Source organism: Pollachius pollachius (genome assembly GCF_949987615.1).
Source record: "Pollachius pollachius genome assembly, chromosome: 1".
In the NCBI taxonomy this organism is placed as follows: domain Eukaryota; kingdom Metazoa; phylum Chordata; class Actinopteri; order Gadiformes; family Gadidae; genus Pollachius; species Pollachius pollachius.
Window position 1 is genome coordinate 12755074 of NC_136934.1, and position 22755 is coordinate 12777828.

Below are 22755 nucleotides of genomic sequence, written 5' to 3' on the forward strand. Positions count from 1 at the left end.
GCTCTCTCTCCTTCTCATCCCCTTGGCGTCTCCTTTCCTGTCAGTCACATGGTCATCCCCATTTTATACCCGCTTCCATCCTCCTCCTCCTGAATCTCGCATTCCTCTGCCCCATTCCCTGTTTCCTTTCCCTTCAGCCCTGTCAGTCTGTCTCTGGCGTTGACGCTCCGCCACCTTCACACCCTCTAATGATGTGGGGAGGCATGCATGGCATAAAGGTGAGTGGGGTTCACCTCCAAGATCTCGCTCGTGGTGGACGGCTGTTTGTACGTCTGCCTGCATGTCCATCTTGTTGTTCTTTCAATGAGCAGATATGAATGTGTGTGTGTGTGTGTGTGTGTGTGTGTGTGTGTGTGTGTGTGTGTGTGTGTGTGTGTGTGTGTGTGTGTGTGTGTGTGTGGTGTGCGTGCGCTTCAATGTCCTTGGAAGTATAGAGGCGTTTATGATGTTCCCCTGTGTTCGTGTGTACCTGTCAGTGCGCGAATGCACCAGGTTGTCAACTTGCAAGTCGTTATCTTGAGGCTAGCCTGGTTTGTTGTATGTGCTTAGCGTGCTCTGGGATGGGTTGGACGTGTGTGGAGAAGGAGGGCTGGGAGGACAGGAGGGAAAGTTTGAAGGCAGGAGGGAGGACTGTGAGGCATTGGGTTGTGGAGCTGCGTGTCAATGCAGGCTGTTGATCGTGACAAGGCAGTGTGCACCAGCTGAGGCAGTGGTGCAGTGGCTTCTCTGCTACGTTAATTAACGGTTACGATAAAAGGGTGTCTACCTTGAGGGATGTGGGAGGAGGTCATTGTTGAATATCCCATTTGCCTAAAATGATAATTGTCATTCAAAGCATGCACTATATTCTTGTTTTTGTGTTGCCCCAAATCTGTATAAAAAATTATCTGAGCTGAATTGATGTTTCAATTAAATTGAATTAATCGGAGCTATTGCATAAATAGCTAATTATGGCAATAACATCACAGTGAAAGGCTCTGGTAAAGCCTCATTAATGCCTTTTGTTTGCTCAGGTGGTTGCACAGGGTTTATTTCTAACCTTGGACATCAAGCATCCTCATCATTGCAAATTTCCATGCACAGAATAATAATACGTCCTGACAGCAAGCCAAGTTATGTCACAACTACGACATAAGTCGTTAACTTGGAACCAAATCAACCCACACACATTAAACACAAACACGTAAGCCAGCAGGGGAAAAAAAATCAGGAACAGTGTGAATGAAAGTGATGGCATGCGAGTGGACCTGCGTGTGTCATCGTCGTAGCACTGGCTGGCTGCGTTCAGGCCACAGCTGTCACGTCAGGTTTCCATTTATAGAAGATTACTGCAATGATCAAGGTCTTGGACTGCTCCTGCCCCCCTAACCCACACACACACTGTCCTTACTGCCATCCATGTCCACCTTTTCAATACTCTACGCAGTATGACCTTGTTGTCATGGTGTATTTTAACAGCCAGGGCTTAAACGGCAGAGTGATTTTCACAGTGTCATTCTTTGTTTTGGCAGTAGGGGAGCCAACATCTGATGCCTAAGTGTTTTATTTATACGCATGGTGTTTCCCACATAAAATATTTTTTACAGTTGCTTTTAAGCGAACATGGTGAAATTATCACCTTATGCTGTCAATTTATAAGCTTTCATCCGTATTCACAGTCTTTTTAATAGACACGGCATCCAACCGTTAAGTGAGCCTTCTATCTGCAATGTTTTCCAGATACAACTGAAAAACAAAACTCTGGCAGTGCTGTCAAAATGGCTAGATAAATCTGTTTAGTAGTCTGCACAGGAAAATAAAGCATCCCTGGAATACACATGAATAATTGGAAGTTGCCCTCTTGACACCAACTGAATTAAACCCTGCCCTGGTGTGTGTGTGTGTGTGTGTGTGTGTGTGTGTGTGTGTGTGTGTGTGTGTGTGTGTGTGTGTGTGTGTGTGTGTGTGTGTGTGTGTGTGTGTGTGTGTGTGTGTGTGTGTGATTGTGCGTGTACGTGTGTGTGTGTGGTGCATGGCCAAAGGCTAGCTGCATAGAGGTCAGGTCTGAGCGACCTCAGCTGTTCCAGATGGATCTCATGTCGTACAGAGGAGGGAGCTGGAACCGGCCCGAAGCTGTTTAGAAAGGGAACAGTCTGGACCTCACGTGCTGGGGGAGAAGGCAGGAGCACGGCAGCAGTTAATGCCCCGAGAATGTTGCAGCCTGGCCTCAAAGCTGTTCACCGTTAATACCTCCCCTTCATGAGCAACACGCTTACCTCTCCCAAGGGAAAATAACTCTTATTATTAATATGGTGACTTTTGATCACCTGGAACAGGTTAAAGAAGAGGAACCCTAGAACTGTTCTAGTTCAAGCTAGGGGATCTTTGTGGATGAGGGTTTGGGTGTGTGCTGTCGATCCCTCTGTAAAAAACTGGGTTTGTGTATAACCCTGATGCTAATCCCGGTCCATTCACAGACTCTTGGATATGAATTTATAAAGTAGTATATGACTTAAGCCTCTTCTTGCTAAGTTGGAGAGAAGCATGAAAGTAATTTTGTTTTTGGAATAAAATTGGCATGTTGACTGGCTATTATTGGTTGACTAGTCAATTTAACAGTTGATTGTGGTTATTTTGGTTTGGTTCAAGGTTTGAATAGAAAGTGTGTTTTGTGCTACTGCTGTTTCTCCTTCCTCCTTCCTCATCACACTCCGGAAGAGTATAGCTGATTTGAGAGATTACCTTATTTCTTCGTAGCAATTTGTTTTTGTAATAATAACAAAGATGGCTATAACTTGATGTCCCACACTTTTTTTACGATTTTATAATAAGAATAATATGCACATGGTTGCTTGGTTATTTAAGTATTTTCAGGGTAAGAAGTGCATAGATTGCAGTCTTAAAGTTGGTTTGAAGAAAAGGGACAGCAGAAATGGCTTGTTTTCTTCCATAGTGAACCAGGCAGCCGGTGTCAGGGGGGTTATCTGGATGTCTGGCACACCTGTGAAAGGGGCGGGTGGCCCCAACACACCTCACCTCTGCTCCATGTTGGTGGGGAAGGGGGTGGGAAGGTGTTAACAGTCTGCTCAAATTCCGTGGGCTTCACCCACATGAACTCTGTTCACAGTAGTCTTTTTATAGCCCCAGTAAGCCTTTCCGAAAGACCTGATCTGATTCCTTTAAAGTGCAGTGTGTACTATGATTTCCTATTGTGGCTATCTTCACACGCTACAGATTAGATTCTCTCTGCCTGTCTCTGATCAAAACTATCTCGTCATCGCTCTGAAGTCTTCCAGAGGTTTTGTTGGCCGTTATTTTTATCCTATCGTACCACTTGATCACAGCATCGCTGTCTCAGTGCCCTGAAATGGTTTAAACGTTACCATACACATTTACATCCAACCATGTTAGATGTGTTTTATTAAGTGTATGTAAAATCCTTAAGCTAAAATTGAATGCTTCCTCATACATGAACACCGCTCTGTGTGCATCAGAGCGTTGGCGTCTGTGCTACATTTGATAGCACAGATACAGCTGCTCTCCCCCATAGCCAACCATCTAACATATGGTCTGATGATCATGTATGTAGCATCCAACCTATTCAGATCCTAACACAAACAGTGATTTATTCGGCATCAAGGAAGTCTGAATGGGGCTCGATGCATGGTAAATGTTTAAGGTCCTGCAAATGCAAGTGATCGTTTGATGATCATTGATCATCAAACTAACATTGCTCGTTTTTTCCCCGGCAGGTGAAGCAACGCGCAGACTGTCTGTCCAAGCAATAAGCTATGGAATGCTCCTCGCAGCCATCGTCACTAGTCTCCACTCATTGGACTGAGCTCCAGACGCCCAGTTAGCAACTGTGCTTCTCCCCTTCGCCTCTTCGCAAACACAGGGGACAAACACAAACAGCCAGCGTCCGAACCAAGCCAAAGCCAAGCGTACGAAGCGCCTCGGTTTACCACTAAGCAGAGCCTTGACTTCTTTTGAATTGAGCGTGTGGAGTGACAAAAAACGCAGTCAAGATGGATATGGAACCGTACCTGTGGATGGTCATCCTCGGCTTCATCATAGCCTTCATCCTGGCATTCTCCGTGGGCGCCAACGACGTGGCCAACTCGTTCGGCACGGCGGTGGGCTCCGGCGTGGTGACGCTGAAGCAGGCCTGCATCCTGGCGTCCATCTTCGAGACGCTGGGCTCCATGCTGCTGGGGGCCAAGGTGGGCGAGACCATACGGAAGGGCATCATCGACGTGAACCTGTACAACGAGACGGTGCCCGTGCTGATGGCCGGGGAGGTCAGCGCCATGGTCGGTAAGTTTGGAACTCGCCCCCCTGCCCTCTTAACGCGGTTGCACTTTGGCTCACCCTCCAGCTCGAAGGGAATGGGGTTGACGTGTCGGCTGTGTTTTTTACACTCTGAGTAGCTTACGGACACTGGAAGTATTTGTTGGGGGACTCGGAGGGAGTCATTTATTTGAGTTGACGTGACTTAATAAAGCGGGGATAACTGACACCAAGAATGACTCGCCCGAAGGAATTCAAGGGTTTCCTTTAACAAATCCACCCTTTTCAACTGTTTTGATTTGGGGATTTAGTGATGGACCATGGTTGTTGTGGGTGTTTTTTGTAGAGGCAGTTGTTTCGGAGCTCGTTCTTGATAGCTGTTACTTTCGATGTTCGCGCCAAAGCTAGTTAGCTATTACGATGTTTACCTTAGGACCCCAAGGTTTAGCACACATCTTCTTACCATATTGCCAGAATAATGCTTTGATGTTTTTTTTATGGAGCGGAGAATTTCTTTCTGAAAAAAGATATCTCTGATGTAGTCTACACTGAAAAAGGTAATTTAAGGGCTGCCCTCCCGGTCAGGTCACCAGATATCCAAAACATGTCCTCGGGCATACAATGACTTCACCTTGACATTGTGTTCTGAGCCTCCATGTAAAACAGTGATGTCCCCGTGTGACCGGTGGAGGCTGCACAGCAATTGGTCGCTTTCGGACCCATGTTCCACCCTCAACCATAGTTTGTAAAATGACCTATCGGTGCTAATTAATCAGCCAATTAATCGGTCTACCTCCGGTAAAGTGAGTAACTGTAGTGTACATATACACTTCCTTTTCCTCTATTGTTTGTCATCACCCAGCATCACCCAGTGTCCGGACCCCCCCAGGGTGAGGGCCTCTGCAGGGTGCACCCATGACTTCCACGACTCGTGACATTCAAGAGATGCATGCCGTCTTAATGTAGAGCTCCTCTCACGTTCCTGTGTCCTCCATTGTTTGTCAACAGCCCAGTGAGCCCACTCTGCTGGTTGAACCATTTCTTTTGGAGGACTCACCCGGATCCAAGCCGGAGATGAATGCCTCTGTTGTGTGTCCACAGGCTCGGCCGCCTGGCAGCTCATCGCCTCCTTCCTCAAACTGCCCATCTCGGGGACCCACTGCATTGTTGGCTCCACCATCGGCTTCTCCATGGTCGCCATAGGAGCCAAGGGCGTACAGTGGATGCAGCTTGTTTACATTGGTAATGTTGTGTGTGTGTGTGTGTGTCTGTGTGTGTGCATGATTTGTATTGTATTGTGAAAAAAAATAATTTGCATTGTTTCTCCTTAACCTGACCTAGTTTGGTTGTGTGTTTGTGTTTGTATGTGTGTTCTCATCAAGCAATGTTTCCTCTACTCTAGTGTCCTCTTGGTTCATCTCTCCCCTCCTCTCTGGGCTGATGTCCGGACTCCTCTTCCTCCTCATCAGGCACTTCATTCTGAACAAGGTGGGCTGACTTACAGTGTGTGAACATATTGCAATGTGCTTATATCAGCAACTGCACCTGGGAGGTGCCTGGTGTAATTGTGAAGCATTGAAATTATTATGCGATGTAACAGTAATTGAGTTGCAAATTTGGGAACACTTTTTGTGTCCTGCCGAAGACTCCTACACTGCATTGCATTGGTTATCTGGCACAAATTCACACTACGCCTCAGACATTTATTTCCTAACATCTACAGATTATCCAAAGGCTTTACAGCCACAGTTCAAAATCAAAATTCGATTTGGCAACATCAGTAGATGTGGTTATGTAACGGGGAAAGGCCCTCTAAATGACCCGGAAGAGAAAGAGTGTTGCAGATCATCTTGAGTTTGGGTTTTATGACTTATGAATCAGAAGTTGCTTAATTGTCAGGTCAAAGTCAGGACAGGGTCACCTCATACATAGTAGGATGGTATTAAGAAATGTTTGCTTGTTTCCTCTCACAGAAATAACGCAGATTAACCATTAATAATGCATAGCCTATGGAAGAAGCGGCCTCCATGCCAGGGATTTCAGCCAGCATGGCTTAAGGGGACTTTAACCCTGGGTATGTTCTGTATGCTCTGTCCCCAGGTTGACTCCGTCCCCAATGGCCTACGGGCGCTGCCTCTGTTTTACGCCACTACGATCGGGATCAACACCTTCTCCATCATGTACACCGGAGCTCCCCGTAAGCAGCTCTCTCTCTCCATCCGTCTCTGTGTATGTGGAAGTGTCCGTCCCTGGTGATGTATACACTGCTTTGCAGAAGGAATTGCGGTCCGGTTATTCGGTGCCACTCCTAAGCCACCCCTTCTAAATGAGTCTGCACATGCCACTGATCAAAGTGTATGTGTGCATAGATGGAGAGATATAGATATTCCTCAAAGAGGAAATGAAGTTCACCAATGGTGTGCACTTTAAAACATATACACAGTATACAATACTTAATTATACAACAAAAGACTCCTGTGTAAAAAAACAAATAAATAAATGTATATAACCATTTTGTGTTTGTTTGTTCCAGTGCTAGGGCTGGAGTTGTTACCGGTCTGGGCCATATTTCTCATCACTCTGGCCGGGTCGGTGGTCTGTGCTGGGGTGGTGTGGTTCTTTGTCTGTCCCTGGATGAGGAGGAAGATAGCAGGTATGTCTGTGAAATGTCAAGTATGTGTACGTGTGGGTAGGCCTATGACCACAAGGTTCCAAGGGCTGGGCTCTGTGAGTCGACGACACCCCTCCCCTCAACTCCCCAGCCTAGACTCGGCACACCCTGTCCTCTCTGCTCTGTACTCACCCAGATGGCGGGGGATGTGCGCACACTCCTTTTCCCGCTCATAAGGCATGTCATTTCAATAGAACTTGAAAGAACTGGATTTTTCCGTTGGGAATAGCGTTTGTGTGGAGGAAGACATGTGAGACAAGACATGGAAGCACAAGATAACAAACAAAGAGTTGCAGGGTCTAGCTCAAATTTTGTCTTGTTACCTGCCATAATAGAATGAACAACTAGCCAAGCAGTTTTTTTTTATATATAAACATGTATATTGCACCCATTTAAACATTTGTGTGGCATAGTCTAGGTTCTGCACTAAGCAGCTTCATCACGCATGTTTTTATGAAGGCAGAAGAGTAAGCTTGTCCTGTTGGAGTCAAGAACGCACACCTTCAGGGCTGGAGACTTTTAGAGCATGGCTCAGTAGTTGAACTGCTGAGTCAATAATGGGGTAATATGCTTTCAGCATGCTGTGAGCTGAGCCTCACTGCTCCCATAATACTAGCCCATTTGTTAGGCAGTGTGTTGAGCGTGACATGGCAAAACTGGTTATCTGTATACTGTTTGGAAGATGATAAAACTTAACCCATTTTTCATTTTTTATAAAATGTTACCTGTACTTGGATGAATGCTTCCTTCATATCGTATTTTCTGGCTGATTCAAATACAAATAAATTGGAAAACAGTCAGAGTTTAGATGCTGACGTGTTATATTTTTAGATGGATGAAGATTCATTGGTGCAGTAATCGGAAGTCATGCGGTAAATGTGGTTTATCTAGGTGTATGAGTTACATAGTTTACAAGCAAAGTGCCATCTATCTAATCCAATCACACGTTGGAGAGGGGAGGGGTGGTTTTCATTATTCAGCTTCACAAAGGCAATTGACTCGCAGCAATTTCTCAACCGTAAAAACCTGAGTCCAAATGTATGTCAAAGGTTTCTCCATTGTTGGTAGTGGTGGACTGGATCTGTCAATGCAATGGAATTTATCGCTTGAGCTCAGCTGATAAACTTCTTCCCTTTCAGGCTTTGTTTACTTTTACACTCCTTGCTCATCATCATAAAAAATAAAAAAAAAGTTAACCATCAAAATATTCTAGATCCTCCACCTACAGGAGCTCACTGTTGTCAAAAAATGTATTCTGACTTGGTGGTGGTTTCCCTTAAAAACATGCTAATTCGGTTGCTTTTGAGGAGGGTCTGCCCACCAACTAACCCTCCAACTAACCCTGCAGGTCGTCTGAAGAAGGAGCAGGCCCTCTCCAGGATCTCGGACGAGAGTCTGGATAAGATCCCAGAGGAAGAGGAGGAGAGCCCCGTGTTCAAGGAGCTGCCAGGGGCGATGGGCACCGACGAGGCGGTGGTGCCGCTCACTGCAGGCAGCGAGAGAGGCACCCGCGACTCCTCCGGGGAACTCAACAGCCTGGCCAACGGGGGCACCGTGCTTCCCAACGGCAGGGTCTACGGTAAGTGTGCTCAAAGCCCTGCTCTTTTTAGGGAGGCTGGGAAGCGCTGCCTTATATTCAATTTGGCATGGAGGACTCGAGGGCCCTGTCCAAACTGAAAAACAAGCTGCAATTCTCGAGGGCAAACGGTAGCCTCAACTCACCCCTGTCTCTCATGAAGGGTGTTGTCAGTCTTTGTGCAGCCATTCTTTTTTCCGACAAAGAACCAGTCTGTGCCTCTCCCTGAGGAGCCGTTGTAACGGTGAGGAGCCACGTTGATGGCCCTGCAACGCAGCATTTCAAATAGAGATAAAACGCTTGCAAAGAGTGGGAGCTGTTGTCTGACTTTCTGTTTGTGCCTGAAGGTTGAGGATGGGTAGGTGTATGGCCTTCTGACTTTTTCCTTCTTGAAAGTCAAGTAGTAATCTAGGGTTCGTACCAGTTTACAGTTTCTAAACTGGTTTTATATTCAGTCAAATGACAAATTGTACCGGTATATCAATCTTTGCAACCAAATGGCAAAGATTCCATGACGCAGCTGCGCACAATGAAACATAACGAGTTATACGGCCTGGGGCACAATAAGCGATAATTTATGTTTAGAAAACTCACCTATCAACAGATGAAACCAGTCTTAATACTCAAAAGCGTTGGACTGGGTAGCCCCGCCCATTCTGCCGGCGATTTGAGTTCGCCCTGCACAAGGGTCTAGAGAAGAGTTTTACATTTCTTTCTGCTTCCGATACGTTTTTGAGGGAGCCAATCACCGAGCTGGCTTTTCCCCTTGGCGCGCTTGGCTGGTTTAACACGACAGGGTTTATGACGACAGGGAAGCGACGGCAAGCAGCCAATCGCGTACAGAGTCAGTTGAATTAGGCCCGTTGATCACGCCTCTTGTGCTGAAGAAAATGACAGCAGCTTCCCCAGACCAAGCTCAATCTACGATTGAGCTTGGTCTAGCAATAGCCAACTATTGCCAGACTACAAAAGCGTATCTTAGGCAAATTATAATATTATGATATATTATAAATGTTGCATATTTCTAATCCAATACTATTTAGGTAAAGCTTCAACACAAGCGGAGTGCCTCGGTGGTTCACCGGGTAGAGCGCATACCATTAATTCTCTCTGCCACTGTTTCTCTGCCTCCTGTCTCTCTGCCTCCTGTCTCTCTGCCTCCTGTCTCTCTGCCTTTGTCTCCCTGCTTCCTGTCTCTCTGCCTCTGTCTCTCTGCCTCCTGTCTCTCTGCCTCCTGTCTCTCTGCCTCCTGTCTCTCTGCCTTTGTCTCCCTGCTTCCTGTCTCTCTGCCTCTGTCTCTCTGCCTCTGTCTCTCTGCCTCCTGTCTCTCTGCCTCCTGTCTCTCTGCCTCCTGTCTCTCTGCTTCCTGTCTCTCTGCCTCTGTCTCTGCCTCCTGTCTCTCTGCCTCCTGTCTCTCCGCCTCCTGTCTCTCTGCCTCCTGTCTCCTCTGTCTCTCCGTCTCCGTCACTCAGGGCGGACCCACTCCATGACCAACGGCTGCCTCAAGTCGCCCATCTCCAACGGCGCCTTCAGCTTCGACAGCGGCCACATGCGCAGCGACGGCCAGGTGTACCACACGGTGCACAAGGACTCGGGCCTATACAAGGACCTGCTGCACAAGATCCACCTGGGCCGCCTGGACGACGGCGACCGCTCGGGCGCCGCGCCCGCCGACAACAACTACCGCCTGCTGCGCCGCAACAACAGCTACACCTGCTACACGGCGGCCATCTGCGGCATGCCGGTGCAGCCCACGCCGCGCTCAGAGTCCCGCGAGGACAACGAGAAGCTGGTGGGCGAGGGCGGCAGCAACGGCGGCGGCCGCAGCAACAGCGTCTCGTACTCCAAGAAGCGCGTGCGCTACGACAGCTACTCGTCGTACTGCAACGCGGTGGCGGAGGCGGAGATCGAGGCGGAGGAGGGCGGCGTGGAGATGAAGCTGGCCACGGAGCTGGAGGTCGGCCCCGAGGAGGGCGGCGCCCCCGGGCCCGTGCCCCTGGACGACCTGGCGGAGGAGGAGCCCGACGAGAAGGACAAGCCCGAGGTGTTCCTGCTCTTCCACTTCCTGCAGATCCTCACCGCCTGCTTCGGCTCCTTCGCGCACGGCGGCAACGACGTCAGGTGCGGCCCCCATGCTGAATGGAAACGCGCCTCAGGAACAGGAAGACATTTTAAAAGATATTCTGAGATATTCTACCTCCTCAAATGCTCCCGTATTCTCATTCTAACTAGAGGGTTTCTTTAGTTTGATGTTATGAACCACACATTTCTCCGTACAATCGAGCCGCTCCATGAAGCAGAGAAAATAGATAAAGCATTGAATTCATACCAAGCGTCCCCCACCCCCATCTCCTCTCCGCAGTAACGCCATCGGGCCACTGGTGGCACTGTGGATGATCTACGACCAGGGTGGCGTGATGCAGGACGCCGCAACCCCCATATGGCTGCTCTTCTACGGGGGCGTGGGCATCTGTGCTGGCCTGTGGGTGTGGGGGCGCCGCGTGATCCAGACCATGGGGAAAGACCTAACCCCCATCACTCCCTCAAGGTAAAGCTGCTGTTGTGTGTGTGTGTGTGTGTGTGTCTAACATGAGAACTGCTAGTTCACACGCTCCCCGTATAGCCCATATAGAGGCAGCTACCTCGGCATATTTCTACATCCATGTAAGAGGATTCTGCACAGTTGGTTAATCATTTGAGCATTATAAATAATGGCAGCGCCCTCTTTTGTCATTTCACAAAAAGTAAAGTAAAATCCTACATACATTAAAGATCATAAAACTCAAGTTAGCTTTAAACCAGTATAGTTTAAACCCTGTTTAGGAATATACATATATTTTTTTATTGCAATCTATCCATGCAAACCGTTTTTTTGTTTCACAACACTATATACATCAGGAAGTGTAAATACAAGCAATGTGATTAATGCACGTGCTCCTGCTTTTTATAGAACAACCCCTTCATAAATAAACCAATAGCTGTTTGGTCTCATCCAGACAATGCCCCCCAGGGACGGCTCTTCCTCCCAACGTAGTTAGCTGACACTAAACTCAATTTACCACACGTGTGCTCACACATGCTGAACCACTCGGTCCCAAGGCCTCCAATCGATCCCTGGCCTTCTCCGTTTCTACCCTATCATCTTATTGCCCCCCACACGCCAGCAGGGGAGGTGATGCACCAACACACACACACGTATGACAAGTGTGTGTCTTCTTCAGGGTTGATTGCATACAGCATGAAGCCGTCTTGTTTGTGTGTGTGTGTGTGTGTGTGTGTGTGTGTGTGTGTGTGTGTGTGTGTGTGTGTGTGTGTGTGTGTGTGTGTGTGTGTGTGTGTGTGTGTGTGTGTGTGTTTGATGTGTGTGTTGTGCTATTGGGTGGATGGGTTTGCGGGCCAGAAAGACAGAACCCTGTGGCTTGACAGGAACAGATCACAGTGGGAGTGTGGAAGTTGTTTGGCAGGGAGAGCACAAGCTTTGGCCTCTTGTCCCCGACCACAGGGAAGAACGCCAACAGCATCTCCTCGCTCTCACTCCCTTTTCCCCTTGTTTTTTTTTATCCTCCACCCAACCACACTTGGTTCTTATTTTCCCCTTTTCATTCACCATTCTCGTCTAATTCTCTCTCACCCACCGGCATGTTTGTTTTCTCCTCCTGACCCAAGCGGTTTTGGTTTCTCTCTCCTCAATGCCCCTTCCTTTTCTCTCCGTCTTGTAGGCGTGTTGCCACTAAATCTTACCCTCCTTTATCCCTTTCCGCCCGGCTGTCTTTCTCACGCTCCACACCATCACTTTCCTTTTCTCTCCTCCCCTCTTCCTTCCCCGGCTGCTCTTTATTTTGCCATTACGACCGGTTCCTTCCCCCTGTCCTGCCTGGCTTCCTTCCTTTCTTGTGGCTTCACGCTCTCCATCAGCCTCTCAGCCTGTTTCCAGGACACAAAGAGGAATCCGCTATGCCCTCGCAGCTCCCCCTCCTCAACTGTCCACTGGCATTTTTCATCCTGACGCTGTAGTTCTCCTCTTTCTCCCTCTCCCTCTCTGTTGGCCCCCTCGATGTCTTGGTTGTTCTCTCTCTCTCCCTCTGCCTGCCTGTCCGTCCATGCGTCTCTCTCTGTTGCCCTTTCTCTCTCTCCCTCTGTCGCACTCTATGTCTGGGTCTGGAGGAAAAACAGGGTGCATAACAGAACTGTGGGATAGCTCATGTCTGGTGTTAAATACACGTTAAATACAAACCCCCCCTGCTGACATGGGTCACTGCAAGGACCATGAGATAAGATGGATAATCATCGTCAACACCTGTTTGTTCTCTCATTATTGATTGGCCAAGACAGCGACAGATCGCTTGGCTTGATGACCTTTGTTTAGGGTACTGGGATGGTGAACCTAACCTGCTTGCTTTGGTCAAGGGGGATTTTCTAAGGTATGAGTTTGGCCGGTTTTACCGGTGGGTTGTGCAAGCTTATACTGGTTCAACTGGTTATGCAAACCGACTGTACCAGCGTTGTTATTGAGACATTCTGGCAAATTTAAACGTAGCCTATTGCTTGCATCAGCAACTTGTGTTAATAGCATTGTTTATTTAGAAACAGAGCTACGAAGCAGTGGATGGATTGTCACGTTGGAAGAATGTAAGCCAATTGGAGCCATGCTGCCTGCCTGGTAATAAACACAAAAGCCATGGATCAAAAGTGAGATGGTTTAAAAATAGGAGTCAAACTTCCATAGAAGGCTCCAAAGAAACAAGTGCAAAAGCTACCATAGCTAGAATATCATGGTCAATGTCATCACGTTTTTTGATCGCTAGATACCAGAGGCTATCTGCATGATTTCGGTTTTGAGAAAAAGGACAGAGTTGTTGGTGAATGAAATCGATGGTTGTGCGAGGTGCTGTGTTGGCAAAATCGTTACCATCCACATACTTAACATCCGAATCAATTACGTTTATCTTCATCTCATTGCAACATAACTCATAATTATGTTACACTTGTCAGCAGCTCTGTTCTGGACACGTGCACGCCATCTGGTGGTAAGGATTGATATACCACTATGGATCTGTACACCACCCAAACCTCAGTAAGGTGCCGTATGCTGTGATTTACATCGCAAGTGTTTCTGCAAAATCTGACCACTGGAGAAGCTTTCATGACGAGTGAGATTCATGCAATGTGGTCGTTATGGATACAGACTAGACCTATGTTTAGCGCGGTAGGTTTGTTCAAGAGATGTGTGTGTGTGTGTGTGTGTGTGTGTGTTGCATGTGTTTGTGTGTTTTTGCATGTTGTGTGAACACACCGCAGACTTTTTGTGTGTGTGGACTATCTTCAGTACATGGTAAGTGGTACACGCTGTGAGGCGGCAGTTGGAGCGCGGCGTCCAAACGAGTCGATCTCAAACCTTCTTATAAACGAAGAATGTCTCTCTCCCTCTCTCTCCCTGTCTCTCCCTGTCTCTCTCACTCCTACCTTCCTCCACAGCGGGTTTACTATTGAGCTGGCTTCTGCACTCACTGTCGTGTTGGCTTCCAATATCGGAATCCCTGTCAGTACGACGCACTGCAAGGTATGACTGTGGGGAGACCATCCCACCGGTCCCCGCGGGGGCCCCCGCCCCACAGCAGGCGTAACCAGGGGTCAGGGTATGCACACTGCCCCCGCCACCCCCAGGGTACACGGGCTGAAGTCAGTCTACATTGATGGCACCATTTGGCGATAAATGCAGTTCTCCCACTCGTCCATGAAATCCCAGAGAACCACATTCCATGTTAATCTGACAAACCCTTTGGGTTAGCCTATCACAGCGCCTGTTTCGGTTTACATGGCTAGACGTAGCCCAGCAAGACAAAGCTATCCGGCCTCTGATCCATGAGGACGATATCTGACTGAGCCAATGCCGTGTCCCAGTGGGCAGGGCGGTAGTGTGTGACCCCTCTCCCCTGCACTTTACAGGAGCAACAGAACCCGATCGGGACAAGTCGCGGACTCTACCCCCCCCCCCCCCCCTCCTATCAGACCTCACTGTGGGCTTGTCCTGACCCAACCCCATCAACCTGTCGTGTTTTCCTCTTGTTTAATCTCCTCCAAGCTCTGTCGTGCATTCCATACCCCCCACCCCCCCTCTCAGAACGACGGCATGGTCTGGTGTGTGGCCCCACCATCCCCCACTGTGTTTGGCTGCACGTCCTTCCCTACGACCAACCCCTCCATCTCTCTCGGCTCACTTCTTTTTGTTTCTCGCACTGTTTTACCCCCCAACCTTGTTTTTTCTCTCTCTCTCTCTCTTGCTCTTTCTCCCTCCCTCCCCCCCCTCTGTCTCTCCCTCTCCCATCTGTGTTCACAGCGGATTTTGCATTGAAGTAATGAGTGCGCTAACAGTGCTTGTTGCATCAAATGTGGGCTGCCCCATAAGCTCCACCCATTGCAAGGTATCAGTGTCGTGGTAGCAGAGCCCTTCTAGAGAGCCCTCTCCATGCTCCATTACATCCTCACTCTTCCTATTTAAATAATTTTACTTTAATTTTTAACTGTCCAACAAAATGGAGCCAATCACATAACTCCCCGGTCTCACAGTTCTGACCTCTCGTGCACGTTTTCTGTCAGAGGCCCCTCTCCTCCTGTCAGTGTCCCCTTGCATCAGAGATTAGGGAGGTTAAAGGGAACCGCGGCCCACGCAGTGTAAACATCAGCGAATGTTGAACCGAATAATACGACCATTACAAGTGCTTGTGGAGAATTTCTGAGGTTTAGCATTTCCTGTTCAGAAAAGTCCTCCAAGCTGAGTAGCCACTCGAATGTGCTTGTAAAAGACTTAAAATAATTCTGTAATTCTGCCTTGTACACAATGACTAAATAATGTCAAAGGCTAGTTTTGACACACATTATTCAAATAGAAGTCTGCCTGTCGGTCAGTCTTTGAAGACAAGGCTGATAAATTTAAAGTATTACTTGTTTTATTGGTTATTTTAAAACAATGCCAGTGTAATGAAATTTGGATTTTATGCTGTTTCTTCATGAGCAAGGTCCATTTTGGTATTTGTCATTACTGAATTAAGGGGTGAGGGTTATGCTGCCCTGAGGAAAAGCTGCACGAGAACCAAAACTGACATTTGATTTAAATCAAATCTTTTATTTATTTTTAATTTTTTTTATTTCACCCTTCCCTTCTTTCCTCCCCAAAACTCTTCCTCTAAAACGCAATAATCATAAGCTATGCCTATATGCTAAATCTGCTGATTAATCACTTATTGTGGTGAGCGAGTGATTGTGACTGGGCGAGCACAGAGGTTGACTGACACACATGGCTGATTTAAGAAAACATAATTTTAAGATATTTAAGTCGACAACCTCTGTTTTTTTCCAGGTGTGTGATTGTTAACAAGTGCACATAGATTCAGCTTCCAGCCCGTTCAGCTGAAAATGACCATAAAAACCCAGTATTCTGGTTTGGTTCATTTCAGTGGGGTGGAAACTGAATGGATGGCCAGCCATGGTGATGCATGTTTGGGTTGTAATGATGAACAGTGACTGGTTGTTTATGAGAAATACTGAATAAATTACAGTTAAATGCCACAGCAAGTTCAATTACTACACTGCACGCCGAGAATACCACACATTTGATCATTCCCGGAGTTCACTCACAAAAGATTAGATTGTATTACCATGAGCTCGAGTAAGGGTTGTTTACACAACAATATGCAAGATTTGCTATTTATGAGCTATTTTAAAGTATGTAGAGGTCAACTCGCTGTTCATTGACTGATTGTCCAGATAAAAACAAGGCCGCTAAAAAATGTTTGGGAATTCTCTAGAATGTAGTCTTCTAAATAATGTCTACACAAAATATGTTTAAGGGCACATTAAAAACAAAAACATCCTGTATATTGTAGCTTATGCCTAGTCAGGCTTGACGAGTCTCCTTCTCTGTTTAGAATCCCTAGTGGCCACACACTATCTGAGAGAAGAACATGCAGACCTCAACGTCCAATAAACACCTCTGTTTTAATGAAGAGCTGTATTTTGTTATTCCAGGACCCGATTTAGCTTTGGGCTCGAGGAAGAGTAGGGCTCTGAAACTGGCAGCCATGAACCGGCGCTCTCGACCAGCGCGTCCAGAATTAGCTGTGTCGAGACACAAGGCGTGTTCGGTTACCATGGCCTTATAAGAACAAACACATGGACCCAGAGACCCCCTCCTCCCCCGTACTATAACCAGTCACTGCTCATGCTGGTCACATGACATCGGAGCTGCCACTCCAACACACTTGTGTGTGTCCCCAAAGGATCAGAGTATTTTAATTCAGTATGATTTCGTATGCATGATTTATTTGATGTAAATTTCTGAAATGAGGTGAGTGGTGATAAATGCAATGTGGTCTGACTTCTGTAGGACGCAGTTTTCAGATATTTCGTCCACATATTTGTAATAAGTTATTTTCATTTTTATTACACTTGTGTTTACACTTTTTGGATTTAAACTGAAGAACTGCAGATTTCAGACTTCATTGTATTAACGTAAGAAACTGACATAGGCTGTGATTGACCTAACCAAGACGTGGTTAGAAGTGACATCAAGAGTCACTGAGATCTTCAGGCTTTGTCCCCCAACACCCATAATAATTCCCTAGGGTTGGACCCTATATCCCTGACTTTTGTATTATCAAGCTCAATAATTGGCTAGTAACAGAATAAAAAGATTCAAAGCCTGGACAACTCATCACTCAGAGTCTCAGGGTTAAGTCTGGCGCCCCCTGTTTGCGCTGCCTTGTTGACCGTATTCTCTCTCTCCTGACGGCAGGTGGGCTCGGTGGTGGCGGTGGGCTGGATCCGCTCCAAGAAGGCGGTAGACTGGCGGCTGTTCAGGAACATCTTCCTGGCCTGGTTCGTCACGGTGCCCGTGGCGGGCCTGTTCAGCGCCGCCGTCATGGCACTCTTCGTCTACGGCATCCTGCCCTACGTCTGAGGGAGGGGGGGGCGGGGGGGTTGGAGGAGCCGGGTAGAGCGAGAGAGAGAGAGAGAAAGAGAGAGAGGCCAGGGGGAGAAGGAGGCGCAGAGGAGAACCACAGTGCTGCCGTCTTGGGGGAATATGGGTGAAAAGATAATTACAAAATAGGACATGATGGTTAGCTGCGGTAAACAAAAACAAAATGGGGGCATCCTTGAGATAGATGAATGAATGGTGTGACGCTAGTGGTTTGGTTGTAGGAATTTGTCTGATTGATGATGATGATGATGATGATGAGGGTTTGAGAAAGGGTTGGTTCACATGCTGCCTGGCTCAGAAGTCCAGAAATCTGACTCGTTTTGAGTTTCCAATTAGATTTCTTTTGTTTTTTTATATATATATATATATATTTATTATTTTTTGCGTCAGCACGCGGGTAACCAATACTTTCACCTGAGCAATCAAACTGCTGTACATAAGAAAATAAGGAGTTTTCCCGATTTCTGACACACACTGTGGAGACTATAAGACCTAACGCAAGCCGAATTATAAGATATTACCAAATACACACACAGGCACACACACGATAGAAACAGTTTGGTTTTTCACATCTGTGTGGCACACACACACACACACACACACACACATACACACACACAGCGACACTAGCTCCTGCAGGCTCTGCCCTGTCTCCACTGCCTGCTTACCTAAACTCATGCAGTCGGGGTCCAAAATAAATCGACTCTTTAAATACCAGCAACCGTGAAAAGAGGGAGCGAAAGCGAGGGAGGGGAAAAAAGCGAAACAAAACCTGTAAATATTGTAATATTGGGATTATTTTGAGTGTGAATCGTTGTACTGCGGCTTGCTTTACAGTGAAAACGCAATAACCTACTGGCGTGTGGTCAGCCCATCCCCCATCTCACCTCGGTGTGCTAGCCAGGAAGCTATCGCTATCTGAACCCAGCACAGAGAATGCCCTAGGTCAGATGAAAACGAAATTCACATATTTTCTACGCAATACCAGAGCAGTTTTACTTTGCATCAAAAAAGTCATTTTTAACAAGAGCCCCTGTATGTTTTTGAAAGATGGATATCATATTTTTTAATGATGTATTATACTGTAATTTGTACTGTAAATACTGTCTTCACCAGTTCTGGGGATTATGTTTATTTTTTTTGTTTGTTCTCATGGGAGGGCCTCCTTATCATGTCATATACATGGCTCGTGGCCCTTGGCAGACAAAGATTAGGTCAGAAGCGCAGGCTGACCACAATTTCAACATGGTTTACATGTGATTTGGATCACAGCTGTCATGTCTCGCCAAGAACATCTGATCTGAAAGCTACTCTGAAATTGAAGTTTAATAGGATCTGCCTTTTAATGAATAAGAGTCAACAAACCGTCTTTTACAGCCAATCTTGGAGCTATTCTCTATTTCAATTATTATAAAGGAGTTTGATAGTATTAGGGGACTAAAACATATCTACCTGCTCAAGAAAGGATTCTGTTGCGGTGAGCCACACAATGCCAAAGTGTACCGCAATACCTGTCAATATATATATATCAAAATGCCAATCCTCATGTTGAGTTGAATAGTTACAACAGTAGCCAAAACACTCACACTACAGGCAGACTAACACACACACACAGTGATGTTCTCTTTAAAATGACATCTATTTGGATCTGTATCGATAATATCGAAATATTTAACCTGAGCCTTTTGTACTCGAGAACACTATAAACGGTAAAACGATGGATGCCAATTCCTTCCGTCTAGTGTGTAAAAGCTGTGTGGTTGAGACGGCCCTCTCTGATCTCCTGAACTGTGTTGTGCCCTGAGGTTCCCTCTAGTCCTGACTCGTACTTAGCCGTACAGCCTGAACAGGATGCTCCTCTCAATGAGAGAGCTTTAGGCCACATTCTACCAGACGCCTGGATCAGTTTTCACACAGACACCTAAACAGGGCTGACCCGAAGTTGGGGTTAAATGCAGAGCCCAAGTTAACAGGTGTAGTCACCGGTGATAACGCTAGCGATAGCTGGAGCATATGAACGTATAGAAGAGGTTAACTTATTTCCATGTTAATCTAACAAACCCTTTGGGTTAGCCTATCACAGCGCCTGTTTCGATTTACATGGCTAGACGTAGCCCAGGACGACACTAAGGTCCAAGGAGTTACCATTAATCAGCACCAGTGTACCCAGAGCTATGTGACCGGTAGCTGAAGAAAGTCAAGAGCTTTCTTTTGTTCTCGGTTTGTCATGCTTGTGGTGTGTTTATTCATTCTTTTTTTTTGTTGTCGTTACTTTCCATCTTCCAGATGAACAAATCCATGCTTGAGTGGCCACTTGCCTTGTAACATTGTGTTTTACTGTGTGAAAAAAAAACAACTGGTAAATGACTAAGTGCTGTGGTGTTTACATCGTAACCATATCGTAAAGTATCTTGGGGGTGGGGGGGTTAAATAAATAATTGCCTAATGATGCCAATGAAAGAAAAACTATTAAACATTAATTACCAAGTAAAACATAAAATAACCGAAGTGTCTAGAGAAGGAGTGTACATGTGTAGTGACACATGCTTTTTCTTTTGGGGTTTCTTACTTTTTTTTGGCTTGTTTTTCTTTTGTTTGTAGTAGTAGTGCTAATCATGGTACCAGTCACTTTTGCACTGCTACTATACCATGTTAACACGTTTGTGTGGGTGCAATTCAAATAATGAAGAGAATAGAGAAAATTTCATCAAAACTATATATATTTTTCTACCATATCTGAGTTTTAACCTGGGTGAGCTTTCGGAGGACACGCGATACAGCTCTCTTGCAGACTGTGAATGTCACCACAACACTAGGAAAACAACCAAACTGTGGCAAGAGTGTGGGCGACCGTGGCAACCGTTGCCTTGGCGGCGGCAGCACTTAACCCAGCGGGCTCTATTAACCTGTAGACTGCTCACATGTCTGTTGCCAATAGATCAGAATTTTGAAATGACCATTTTTATTTTTTGAACTTTTAGATGAAAACACTTTGTAATTTTGTTTCCCTGTACTGCTTTGATTATGAGCAGTGAGACTGGGGGCGGCGTCCCTTCCTAGAGTTGGACATAATCATTATCTGGGCCTTCATATTGTTTTCCACGATATAAGAACGCTCATTACGAGGCCTTGTCACCAGCATCCGTTTCCCCGCCCATCAGCATAGTTTCCCCCCCATCTCTCCGAAGGGCCGACCTCAGTCTTAAAGCTCATACCTTTTTTTTCTTCCTTTTCAAGAGCAAGTGTTATCCAGTGGGGGATGCATTGACTTTGTGTTAGAGATCCATTTTTACATGTTAAACTCAAGAAGTTTCTGTAAGGGTCACAGGGTAGAGGGTCAGTTATGCAACGGAGGAGCTGAAGGTATTGAGGTTCCCATCGCTGTAAATCACATCACAGCCAGCGGACGTCCCTGGTGAACTAACTCACCCAGAGAAACGTGGGCCCTTGAAGGGAAGCAGCCAGCCTACCAATTTAGTTTCACTATGAAACCTGCATGCTGTTGGGGCCTATGATGAAAACTCATGATTGACTCAATTTTGCGAATTCGATTAACCATAGCCTTTGCGAGTTAAATTCATGCCATATACTGTAACTGTTGCCATACAACCTCATCGACTGCTAATTCAAGTCTACTATACCGCCAACATCTTACAATGGTGAAAACAAAAAAAAGCATTCTATATTAATACTATAGACTACAAATAAATTCTGTATGGGTTTCCAGGGCAGCATTGTCAGGATTAAGTAGTGATTCAATTCGGCCCCCCTCCACTCCCTAGACACTCGCCCACAAGACAGGTTTTCTCTAAACCATACCATGGTCAGGGTCATGCATCCATCACTGTGCTCTGCAGACACCCCCTTGCTAACACGCTCGTCATTCTTCCCATGCATTCTCAGTGCTGATAGGCCAAAATGGATCGAGTGCTAATAGAGGGACAGCATCTCAGACCAATAATCCAACTCATAAAGTGTACATCAGTATATACGCGGTTAGATCTGCCGGTAAAGGAGTTGGCATGCTTCTGTTGCACTATAGCCGTACTCTGTATTAGTTCACTGTATAGGAGTAGAACGCGCCATCTCTTCCTTGATTTTAATTCCCTCTTCCTGAAGGTGCAACAAAATCAATTTTCGTTGTGAAGGTGCAACGCCACTTCCATCTCTTTGAGGTTGTGTCCACTTTAAGCGCTGTAGTGTCTCCATTACAGCGTGGCCAGATCACCACAGTGATCAGTGTAGTGGAGGAGCGTCCATTTTGACCTTCATGTAAAAGGTAGCAACACCTAGCAGGGTTGTTGTGTGCTGTCTAGCTAGTATTCTGGTATGTTTTGTTCTAGAATGTGCTCCTTGGCTGGTCTGCAGGCTTTACAGATCCGTGTTGTCTCTTTACTGTTCGCTATTAATCTGTCCGGTCCTCAGATTTAAACAACAAAAAAAAAGTACAAAAATAAAAAGTTGAAAAAATTGCCTGGGCTTCAGCAAGATCTTGAAGCTCGTCTGATTTGCATATATCGTACTGTAATGTTTTATTTAAATTTTAGTGATGAAATGTCTGCATTTAAACGAATTAAATTATGGGAATTAAAATTACAAAGAATACTTTATTGCTGTTGAGTCCATTATTGTGTCTCTATAGGTTAGCCTATAAAAAAATGCTTCAGCTTATTTTCATTCAGGTACCTTTACATCGCCCCATTAATTAAGTCAATAAGTGCAGGTGTGACGCATTTTACCTTATTAAGCAGCCTAAAAAAAGGCTGTTCAAGTTTGTTGGGTAAAAAATATTTTACCCCAAGTTACAGGTTAAATATTAAACCTGAATAAAGATGCTATATCAAATGTGACTAACTTCAATATAAAATAAACTTTGATTTTATATTGAAGTAAGTTACATTCGATATTTGATAATGAATTCATCCATTTCGGAAGGATAGGATCCTAAAAATGTCAATGGTAGTGTTTCTAACGCAAGACGTGGCAAAGCAGTTTTAATTAGGATACGTTATGTGAGTTTATTTAGGACTTTACATAAATATAGCTCTCTTGACCACTCAAAACGGCAACAAATCGACAACAAAAAATCCCACGATGGATTCTGATGTATGGATCTGATGATGCCAGCAACCGGCTGGAACAAACTGAGGATTTCATGACGTCGAGGTCTGACTGACTCAGCTGCAAGTGCACCCCACGCTACTGTCGCAGGCCTACATAACGCACCAATACCAACTGCATATATATGAACATACATTCACA

The 22755-nt window shown here is 46.0% G+C and overlaps 1 protein-coding gene across 3 annotated transcripts in view; it reads left to right on the forward strand.

Moving 5' to 3' along the window:
• The window catches only part of slc20a2 (solute carrier family 20 member 2), a 37441-nt gene extending 15350 nt beyond the window's left edge, over positions 1-22091 (forward strand). For 2 of the 3 annotated variants that reach the window (XM_079732160.1, XM_079732159.1), the window contains exons 2-11: positions 3732-4296; positions 5371-5511; positions 5672-5757; positions 6370-6466; positions 6803-6922; positions 8289-8519; positions 9989-10637; positions 10879-11064; positions 13992-14076; positions 17308-22091. In XM_079732160.1, the coding sequence (XP_079588286.1) occupies positions 4008-4296; positions 5371-5511; positions 5672-5757; positions 6370-6466; positions 6803-6922; positions 8289-8519; positions 9989-10637; positions 10879-11064; positions 13992-14076; positions 17308-17472 (2049 nt within the window). In that variant the 5' untranslated portion in view covers positions 3732-4007 and the 3' untranslated portion in view covers positions 17473-22091. Of the gene's footprint in view, positions 1-3731; positions 4297-5370; positions 5512-5671; positions 5758-6369; positions 6467-6802; positions 6923-8288; positions 8520-9988; positions 10638-10878; positions 11065-13991; positions 14077-14853; positions 14939-17307 lie in introns of all 3 variants that reach the window. The other variant, XM_079732161.1, reaches the window with a different exon arrangement.
• The last annotated feature ends 664 nt before the right edge of the window (positions 22092-22755 follow it).